The sequence below is a fragment of the Microplitis mediator genome, chromosome 1 (genome assembly GCF_029852145.1).
Source record: "Microplitis mediator isolate UGA2020A chromosome 1, iyMicMedi2.1, whole genome shotgun sequence".
Taxonomy (NCBI): Eukaryota; Metazoa; Arthropoda; class Insecta; order Hymenoptera; family Braconidae; genus Microplitis; species Microplitis mediator.
In genome coordinates this window covers 16,095,520-16,106,790 of record NC_079969.1, presented here as the reverse complement: position 1 = coordinate 16,106,790, position 11,271 = coordinate 16,095,520, and the positions used below count along the sequence as shown (strand labels likewise).

Sequence of the window (11,271 nt, the reverse complement as noted above, 5' to 3'; positions counted from 1 at the left end):
GGGAATTGTATTATTTTGTTTAAACTTTTTATTTTACTTAATTTAAATATTAAATATTTTAATATTTAAATTTTATTCTATTCTCATATTAATATTTGATCAAAGTTTATTTCATATTAATAATTTTATGGTTCTATTTCCTTTTATTTAAATATGAAGTTTTACAAATTGTTACAAATTTTATTATTTAACGGAAGCTATTCCTCTTGCTCTTTTTTAATTTCCCGCTAAGAAAATTGAAAATTTTCAAAAAGTTGAGAAGTTATTGGTTTCGGTCAGATTTTCGAAAACCGAGTTTTCATCAGATGTCAACTTTTTGAGGTCCTCGGAAGCAAGTGTGTGTGTGTGTGTGTGTGTGTGTGTGTGTGTGTGTGTGTGTGTGTGTGTGTGTGTGTGTGTGTGTGTGTGTGTGTGTGTGTGTGTGTGTGTGTGTGTGTGTGTGTGTGTCGAAGGGAACTTTATTCAGAGACTACGTTTATCAGAACGGACATTATACATCCATCACGTTCTTCATTCCTACGTTTCTCCGAACGTAACTTTTATCTGTCGTTTGTTTATTCATACACTCGTTGTCATTAATGCCTGGTCCCCCAGACTATAGAATCTTAGCCATGCAGGGGACCAGGCATTAATGACAACGAGTGTACGTGCTACACACTTTTACTTTTGATGCAAGTGTGTGTTTCGTGTAACCTCCGTTAGGCACAGGTTGTGGCACCCTGTTTGAGTAGAGTTCAAAAATATCATTCGTTTAAAAATTTATATGTAATATTGTGACGTTACATTGCCGAAGAAGTGGAGTTGGGGGTAAAGTAAGAGTAAGCCTGTGTATTAGAGAGAGCTAGAGTAAGTACAGGTGTCGAGTTGAGTATTGTGGATGGTGAGCTGAGAGTATTGGCAAGGTGTGGAGTATAGGGTGGGGACAATCGAATCGATTGTAGCGCCTGCAGTGGACGAAATACGCGTTAAATCGCACTTGTCTTGTGAATAGTTAAATGAAAGCAATGTTAAAAAATAAGGACAAGTAGTTGTTGTGTTGTTAATTGCAAAAATACTGACAGAAATAGTAATTGCAAGTTTTATACATTTCCATCCATGATATTCATCTTTGGCTAAAAATTATTACGGGGAATTTTTTAAATTACAAATTTTTAACCCAAAGTATTTTTAATTGTTGAGTTTTAAAATTTAAAATTACGAATAATTTAAATCACTTCAATTTCTTTACTTAATGCAAATTAATAATTTTAACTTTGAAAAAATTATAATTATAATTATTTTAACTCATTTGTTATTATGACTATTATTGTTGTTATTATTATTATTACAAGCTAACCTTATGTCGTTCAAAATATTATTTATTTTGTATTTATTAAAATTTTTTATACTTATTTTTTTCAGTACAATCTACTCTATATTTTTCCACCTTTCAAATGTGGTATCACACATATATTTCGCAATCTTTAAAAATTTTAATTATTTGTTTATAAAAACTTTCCGTATTCTCTCTGTGCTTTTTGAGGATGATTTAATGCGGTCGACAGATGTCGTTTTCGTCGCGCACCTTGCCAATACGGTAGAGTATATGTGTGTAGTAAGTTGACTGTGCTGAGGAGTACGTGTACGGTACGTTGTATGTTTTGGAGCGTCTGTGAGGTGGAGCATGGATTCACTTCGGATATCACGGGGAGTGACATTACGGAAAAGTCTGTGAGTCCACGGCTTGTATGTCTGAGGAGGTAAGAATGGATGGAGAAGCGAGAATGTGAGAGTGAAAGAGAAGGAGTGGAGCGTGCGAGTTAGAGTGGGAGATTAGAGTGAGGTAGTTGTGCGAATACCGTCGAGTGAGTTAGCTGAGTTCGGAGTTGCTCAGGTACGAGTGGACTAAAGAGTCGAGTTTGGAGTTTTGGAGCGAGTGGTGGCGAGTCGGAGAGCCGCCAAGATGGGCCTCGACCGCAACCCTTGATTGTTGTCGTTTTGGAGCCTGTGGCCCGTAGCCCGATTTTTGTTTAATTTGAATATTGAGTAATTGAGTAAAATTTATGTGTAAATTCCGTCGAGTTCGATCGAGGATATGAAATATTACGTTACAATTTATATATATATAAGTGTGTTTCGTTTGGAAGGACTTTTTTTTTACTCCCACTTGAAAATATTGTTATAGACATTAAAAAAAAAAAATTCCCTGCAAGTTTCAGCCCTTAATTTTAATTTTAAGTATGTTATTTTTTATATGGAAGTTTCCCCATTTACAATGCATAAGAAAGTTAGAATTTTTTTTTACAATTATCTATAACTCAGCCGCATTTCAAGTTATCGAGTCGTCGTTTGCGGCATTTTTTAGGTAATTTAATACTCTTCAGAAGTCTCCTTAGAAATTTTACTTGTACTCTAATTGTTTTTCCTGTATTGGTTCTGAAAATATTTTTTTTAATAATAATTTGGGTTTTTAGTTGATATCAACTAAATAACGTAATTTACAGTAAAAATGCACATGACGTTTTTTTAGGAAATTTGATTCTCTACAAAAAACGTCCTCTCAGTTAAGAAGCTCAAGTTCTTCGTTCACGTGATATAAACCCTGATTAAATAACTGAATTCGATCGAATTAAACAGAATTACATTTGTAATTCTATTTAATTCAGATAAATTCTGTTAATTCGGTACCTAACTTGAAAATCAATTCTGTCTAATTCGGCAGGAAAACCAGAATTTGTCCAAATTAAAACGAATTTAAATAATTCTATTCGGTTTAATTCTGGTTAATACGAAAATAATTCTCTAATTTCTGGTTCTGAATCCGAATTAAACTGAATTAAAACAAATTTGAAATTTTTAAATCGATTTTATTCTGTTTAATTCAAATTCAAATTTTCAATTCAGTTAAATTCTGTTTAGAAGAATTCGACAGAATATAACAGAATTAAAATTTTTAATTCGGTCGAATTCACTTGTTTAATCAGGGGGGATTTTCGAATTTTGTAAATAAAATATTTGTCAAAAATTTTTCCGAAGTTCATTAATTGTAACCCCTCTGATTTTCATGAATGGATTAAATTGATAAAAAGAAAATTATTTACTGATTTGAAATTGAAATTAAATAGCATTTGGTCGAAGTTTTTAAAAAATATTTTATTTACAGAATTACTGTAACTGATTTACTATAATATATATATTCTAATTAGAAAATTAAAAAAAAAACGGTAAATGGGCATCTAAATGATGATGAGTAAACGAGAATATTTTAATTTCATGAAAGAAGATTGTTATATAAGGTCAGTAGAGCTTATTAAGGTTTTATTTTTTAAATTGTCGTTTTGATATTGAAAAAAAAATGATTTTTTTAAATGGACATTTAGGATTTTAAAAAACGCGCCATTTGTCACTTTCAATATGTTAGTAACTTACATTGCAACGGAGATGTTCTCTGCCGAAAATAAGAACGGTCGGATCTCGGCTATTGCACACCTCAAGCGCGAAAGCGCAGGTGTGCTTTGTGGTTTTTACACTCATGAGGCCCAGCTTTAAAGCTGTAAAGTATTTCACTACTTTTGATTATAGGTGGGGTTACTCGCACAAAAATTTTCTGCTAACCTTGTTTCCGTTCAGGTAGAATATTTTTTCTTTTCTCATATGCTTTGCATCGTTGATTGTGCTGTAGTTAATACAGCCACGTGTTTTTGAAACTCTAACAATACAGTGAAGAAAATTTTAAAATTATCTCGTGAAATATCGATTTTAAGATTTCTGCGATTATTCTCAACTTAATAATTTTTTTATTATTAGTCTTTTATAGACAAACATAACTTTAAATCGTTTGACAATTGAACTTTAGTATATAACATCTTTATTGTGCTAATATACTGAACAATGGAACAGAAAAATTGTAATCTATGTGGTTTAGGATTTGATGGAACGAATCAATTTAAAGCAACCGTGAAAAAGTTGGGAATACGGAAATTAATTGGCATTAGCCAAGAAATCGAAGACAAGAAACACTTCGGATGGCTTAACGCTGAAGTTCTCACTTTACATCAAAGTTGTTATGTAAAATATCTGAGTAAAAATACTATTGCAGCAACAAAAAGAAGAAAACTATGTGAAACATCCGTGAACTCTGAAGCCTCTACATCGAATATTTTCGATTTTAAAAAATTATGTTTTATTTGTGGCTTAGTTTGCGATCAAACAATTGAGAAAAAAAAAAATTTGAACAGAAGGCGTAAAATATGTAAAATAATGCCGGATTCTACTATGAGAGTACGCTTAATGAACGCCTGTAAGAAAGGTGATGAAGAATCGGTCCAAGTTTTAGAGCGTATTATTGACATTGAAGATTTATCTACAGTGGGAGCGAAATATCATCTCGACTGCTGTAAACGGTTTTTAAGTTACCGAGAATATGAAAAGAAGTCAAACTCGGATAAAAAGTCCAAATATTCTACTCAGTTTAAAAAGTTATTTGACTTTCTTGAAAACGCTAAAGATCGTCAGTGGGGCTTCGAAGATTTTAAACAAGTCATGGGCGACCCAGTACCAACCAATCAATACATCAAAGTGATCCTAATTAATAAGTTTGGAGACAACATTACGTTTACTAGACGTGGTCCTCAGAAAACTATTATTACTTTTAAAGTTTGAAGTTAACAAGAAAATCCGATTTCAGTTTAGCGACGTTACCTCCAACGCAAGCTGCAGCAAAACACATCTTGCGTGTATATTGGCAGGTACAAGATTGGTATAGTAACATTTTACCTGTAACATCGTGGGTTCGGGAACTGATTCATAATTTATTAGTTCATGTAACAACATCAATGCCGCCAGCCCCAGAAAAGTTGATCGGTTTAATAACGGGTACTTGTAAAAAAAACTGCAAACCGAAAACTTACACCTGCATAAAATCAGGATCACTCTGCTCGAAACTGTGCGAAAACTGCACAGACATAACTTGTACAAACAAAATCACTGAAAACCCATTCATTGAAGAGTCGGATGATGCCAAAAATGTTCCAAATTGTACTCCTGAAGATGATTCGGAGAAATAAAACTTGAAAGATCCATAAAAATCAAACATCTCGATCGTCTACTAAGAAACTGTAAATTTTGTAATTTTAATTTATATTTATATAAAACTTTTGTTAACATCTTTATCGATATAGATTAAAAACATCTACTGAAAAATGATTAAAAACTTTTGATTTGTATCTGCACTGATTATTTTGACTATTGTAATGGAACACGATAAATAAAACTATAAATAATATTAATCGTATGATTTTTTCCAGTATTTGTTAATATATCGTTAGTAAATTAAAAAGTTCTCACAATTAGATATTGCCCGAGAAAAAATCATCAGACCTGATTATGCGTTAATCTCATGCCTGAATATTCTTGGCGCAAGAAATATTTCATCGCCTCACAAATTTTTTCTTGGCTTAAGAAAATTTTGTTTTCAATTCATAATACAAAAAACTTATTGGGGCGAGTAAAAATTTTTTGCGCAAAGAAATCTTTTTACTGTGTAACATCATCTGTAATAAATAAATAGTAAAGTAAAAAATAGAAAACAATTATTTTTTTTAACTTAGTGTATTCTGAGAAAATTTACATAAAATTTCGGATTTGTATTAAATCGGGTAGCTAAGATAATTACTAAACATTACATAAATTACTTACTTTTCAATTCTTCAAATTTTAGCGGTTTAATTTTGACATGAAACAATAAAAAAAATATATATATTTTCTAAACCAAGAAAATATGGAAAATATAAGTTTTCAACACATTTATGATTAAGATCTGAAAAACAAGTTGGAAAATGTAATTTATTGATAGTCGCAAATGTATATAAAATTTGGCCTGAATTTTTAAATATCAATAGACAAGATTGACAATATAAGAAGGCCATTATGGTGACTCTAATAAAAAAGCACGTGCTCTTGCTGTCATTTTTCGTACACGTCCTCTGCTACTTATACTGATTCCAGGCTCAGGTAACTCAGGTAAACTTTCGTCACTTTCTTCAGCGTAATAACGCTTTTTGACTTGTCGTCTGTTTCTTGAAGGGATCGAATCAGTTTCATCACTCTCTTCACAGTAACGTATCCGTTTCATTCCTCTTCTAGAAATTTCTAAGTCTTCGTTATCAGAATCATTAGTAACTCTTCTTCTTCTTCTTCTTCTTCTTTTTCTTCTCTGTGATTTTATCGGTTTATTTCTTGGTATTGAGTCTAAACTGTCAGAATCTCTATTATTTAAAACATTTTGATGCGAGGATTCTCCACTATCACTGTCTGACGATGTTTCTTCGCTTCCATCTTTTTGAGATAACCCACTAGAATGAGATATTTCGTCTTGTGCTGTCTTCGCTTCTCGTGGAATTGTACGTTTCTGTATTTTATCATTTTCACTGTCTTCTTGAGAACTTTCACTTCCTGTCAACATTTCTCCCTTCATAAACACTCGATTTTCTTCGTCCTCTTCATAATTACTCTCAGTATAATTTTGCAATGTTGACCTATTTGTACGAATAACTTTTTTACACTTTCGTAATACTTTTTTTTTCAACGGTTTGCTACGATCTACAGATTTGAAACTCTCATTCGAATCGCTATTATTGCTTAAATTTATTTGCTTTCTCGTCTGCCGAAAAGGCTGATCATCATTACTGTCACTATTAGCCGTTGTTTCTGAATCACTGGAATTATTTTCACTTTCAGAGTCTTTTTTTATTGAAGTGTTCTTAAGTCTGATTGGTCTTGAATTAATGGAACGTTTATTGTTACAGTTCGTCACTCTAGATGGACCTAGAATTAAAATAAAACCTATGAATAAGTTTCATCTAAGTGTAGTCGAGTTCCAGTAACTCGGATAATTAGTCTACGGAAGAGTGGAAATTTCTTGGAATTTCACAAGTTAACGGATGCCTCTTTTCCTTTAAAAAAGAAACTAGAACGCATGCGCGCTTACTTTTACATTGATGGTGCATAGATAAATATACACAGACACATAAAAATGTATCGCATCGAGTGGGAGACAGCGTAACGCGTAGTGGGGGGTCACGATTGAGGGGAAGTTCCGAGTTATAGTCCAGTCGGCCTGGAAAAAAAAAGGGGTTTGTTGGCAACTTTTCGACAAAATGGTCCGATTTTGAATTTTTTTTTTTTAAAATACTCAGAAAAATATTCTAAACATTTGTGTGTATGTGGGAAGTGTTGCTTTTTTTTTGTTTAAAAAATAGCGTTTTAGCGTTGAGCTTTAAATTAAAATATCTCAGAAACTACGCAAAAGTAGTCGAGACATGCTGCGTATGAAATTTAGAGAATTGAATAACGAACAAAATGAGCCCAACCCGATTTCTCTACGACCAATAGTTTGCGAGATATTAATTTTTTAATGAAGAAAAACGCGGTTCCGCTCGAACGCTTATAAACAAATAGCTGTAACTCCTCGAAAAATCATTCGATTTACTTTTTTTTTTTTTTGAATTACAGCTATTGTTGTCTACTATAAGCAAAAAAATCAGCTAAGCTAAAAAAAATTTTTTTGAATTTATAGGAATTATTTTCAGTTTTTCGAATTTATGCATTAAAAAATAGTTAAAATTCGAAAAAAAATATTTTGTTTGCATATAAAACTTTGACCAGCACCATAGAATCGATGTGAGAAAAAATATTTTTTTTAAAAAATTTTTTTTATGCAAAAATTTAGCTTACAAGTTTAAAAAAATATGAGCTCTACGGGGACTTGAACTCAACTCCGAGACAGTGCGCGTGCGCCATTCCCCTCAAACCGTTGTCGGCGAAAAATGGGGGAAATAATAATAATGTGAGGCATATAATAATAATAGCAAGCGGCCGCTCAGATACTCGGAGTAATTCGTTTTTTCATTCTTATTTATAATTTATTTTTTTTTTTAGTCTTAATTAACTTTCAAAAAATCGTTACGACAATATAGGTATCAATCGATTCCAAATTTTGTGAATCGTCCAGAAAATCTATCGATTTAAGATCGATTTTTGAAATGTTAACTAACATTTTTTATAAACAAATAAGTTTATGAACTTTCAAAAAATCGTTACGACAATATAGGTATCAAACGATTCCAAATTTTGTGAATCGTCCAGAAAATCTATCGATTTAAGATCGATTTTTGAAATGTTAACTAACATTTTTTATAAACAAATAAGTTTATGAACTTTCAAAAAATCGTTACGACAATATAGGTATCAAACGATTCCAAATTTTGTGAATCGTTCAGAAAATCTATCGATTTAAGATCGATTTTTGAAATGTTAACTAACATTGTTTATAAACAAATAAGTTTATGAACTTTCAAAAAATCGTTACGACAATATAGGTATCAAACGATTCCAAATTTTATGAATCGTCCAGAAAACCTATCGCTAAAAGATCAATTTTTGAAATGTTAACTAACTTTTCCTATAAACAAATAAGTTAATGAACATTTAAAAAATCGTTTCGATAATGTAGGTATCAATCGATTTCAAATTTCATTAATCGTCTGGAAAACCTATCGATAAAAGATCTATTTTTAAAAATGTTGAGTAATTTTTGTTTATAAACAAATAAGTTAATTAACTTTTAAAAATTCTTTTTTTCTATTTAGGTATCAATCGACTCCAAATTTTGTGAATCGTTCGAAAAACCTATCGCTAAAAGATCAATTTTTGAAATGTTAACTAACTTTTCCTATAAACAAATAAGTTAATGAACATTTAAAAAATCGTTTCGATAATGTAGGTATCAATCGATTTCAAATTTCATTAATCGTCTGGAAAACCTATCGATAAAAGATCTATTTTTAAAAATGTTGAGTAATTTTTGTTTATAAACAAATAAGTTAATTAACTTTTAAAAATTCTTTTTTTCTATTTAGGTATCAATCGACTCCAAATTTTGTGAATCGTTCGAAAAACCTATCGATAAATGATCGACTTTATAAATGTTAACTAATTTTTGTTTATAAACAAATAAGTTAATTAACTTTTAAAAATTCGTTTTTTCTATTTAGGTATCAATCGATTCTACATTTTATAAATCGTTCGGAAAACCTATCGATAAAAGATCTATTTTTAAAAATGTTGAGTAATTTTTGTTTATAAACAAATAAGTTAATTAACTTTTAAAAATTCGTTTTTTCTATATAGGTATCAATCGATACCAAATTTTGTGAATCGTCCAGAAAATCTGTCGATAAAAGATCTTTTTTTAAAAATGTTGACTAATTTTTGTTTATGAAGAAAAAGCTAATAAACTTTAAAAATATCGATTCGACAATATTTAGTCCCTCGGCTGATGAGGGAAGCCCGTATGCACTTTTAGGTCCCCGGATTCTGATTAATGATATTTACGTATTTTTTTCCGAGGATCACGAAAAACTAGGTTATTTTGCTCGCCGATGGTAGGTTTAATTGTTAATAACAATTTAATTGTTTATAACGATATAAATCAAGAAGGACTGATTTGACGGGGAAGTTTATTTAAAAAAAAAGTTTTAAAATTAAAAAACCAACAAAAAATGTCCTTATCATTTTTTTGATAGAATGAATATTTTCGGAGATAGCGCAAAAAACAACAAGTAGCGGTCGAACCTCTCTCTCGCGCGCACGCATCCCACAGACTCTAGCGACGAACGACAGGCACAGAAAAATACAGGGACGAAAAAAAAATTCAATTCTCGGTGTCAACTAAAGATTAAGAAAAGAAACTCATAGATATCATAGAGGAGACTCTATGGAAAATTTCCAGACCCATAATCGATGGATCCACCCCATAGACACCGAGTAACAGCCCTATAAAAGGGGGTTTTTTAATTAAATTGACGGATTTTCGACTTTAGAAATTTCAATCCTCGGTGTACACCTGAGATTAAGGAAGGAAACTCATGGGAATTTTCTAGGACACTATACAGAAGATTCCCAGACCCATAATTAAAAGATTAACCCCATAGACACCGAGTAACAGCCCCATAGAAGGGGGTTTTTTAATTAAAGTGTCGAATTTTCGACTTTAGAAAATTCAATCCTCGATGTACACCTGAGATTTAGGAAGGAAACTCATGGGAATTTTCTAGGACACTATACAGAAGATTCCCAGACCCATAATTAAAAGATTAACCCCATGGACATCGAGTAACAGCCCCATAAATGGGAGTTTTTTAATTAAATTGTCGAATTTTCGACTTTAGAAAATTCAATCCTCGATGTACACCTGAGATTTAGGAAGGAAACTCATGGGAATTTTCTAGGACACTATACAGAAGATTCCCAGACCCATAATCGATAGATTAACCCCATAGACACCGAGTAACAGCCCCATAGAAGGGGGTTTTTTAATTAAAGTGTCGAATTTTCGACTTTAGAAAATTCAATCCTCGGTGTCCACCTGAGATTAAGGAAGGAAACTCATGGGAATCTTCTAGGACACTATACAGAAGATTCCTAGACCCATAATCAATAGATTAACCCCATGGACACCGGTTGACAGCCCCATAAAAGTCGTTATTTAACTTGTTTTTCGAGAATTTGAGTTTTAAAAATTTAAGTTCTCGGTGTCTACTCGAGATTAAGAAAAGAAACTTATAGAATTTTTATAGTAGACCCTACTGAAGATTTCCTGACCCATAATTAATTGATCCACCCCATAGACACCAAGTACCGACCCCATAAGATCCGAATTTTATCTTATTTAACTAAAACTAGACTTGAAAAAAATTTAGTCGTCGGTGGCAACTCGAGATTAATAAAAGAAACTCATAGAATTTTTATAGTAGACCCTACTGAAGATTTCCTGACCCATAATTAATCGATCTACCCCATAGACACCGAGTGACAGCCCCATAAAAGTCGTTATTTAACTTGTTTTTCGCGAATTTAAGTGTTATAAAATTCAGTTCTCGGTGACCACTGTATATTAAGGAAAGAAACTCATAGAATTTTTTTTAGTAGACCCTTCTGAAGATTTCCTGACCCATAATCAATCGATCAAATATTTAAAAAATATGTATAGTAAATATATATTTTTGATAACTCACTTTTGGCCGATTTTTATATATATTTTAAATATATTTTAGATATATTTAAGAAATATTTCAAAATACATAAAAAATACATAGCTAAAAATATAAAATAAATATATTTTGCATATATCTAAAATATATTTGATATATATAAAATATATAAGAAAATCGGCTAAAAGGGAGTTATCAAAAATATATATTTACTATACATATTTTTTAAATATTTGATCGA

The 11,271-nt window shown here is 31.3% G+C and overlaps 1 protein-coding gene across 1 annotated transcript in view; it reads right to left on the bottom strand.

Moving 5' to 3' along the window:
- Window positions 1-5,588: 5,588 nt before the first annotated feature.
- Window positions 5,589-11,271, bottom strand: part of LOC130675795 (PH-interacting protein) — a 76,975-nt gene continuing 71,292 nt past the window's right edge. Inside the window, exon 22 of the mRNA XM_057481658.1 lies at window positions 5,589-6,804. Within this exon, the coding sequence (XP_057337641.1) occupies window positions 5,906-6,804 (899 nt within the window). The 3' untranslated portion in view covers window positions 5,589-5,905. The remainder of the gene's footprint in view (window positions 6,805-11,271) is intronic.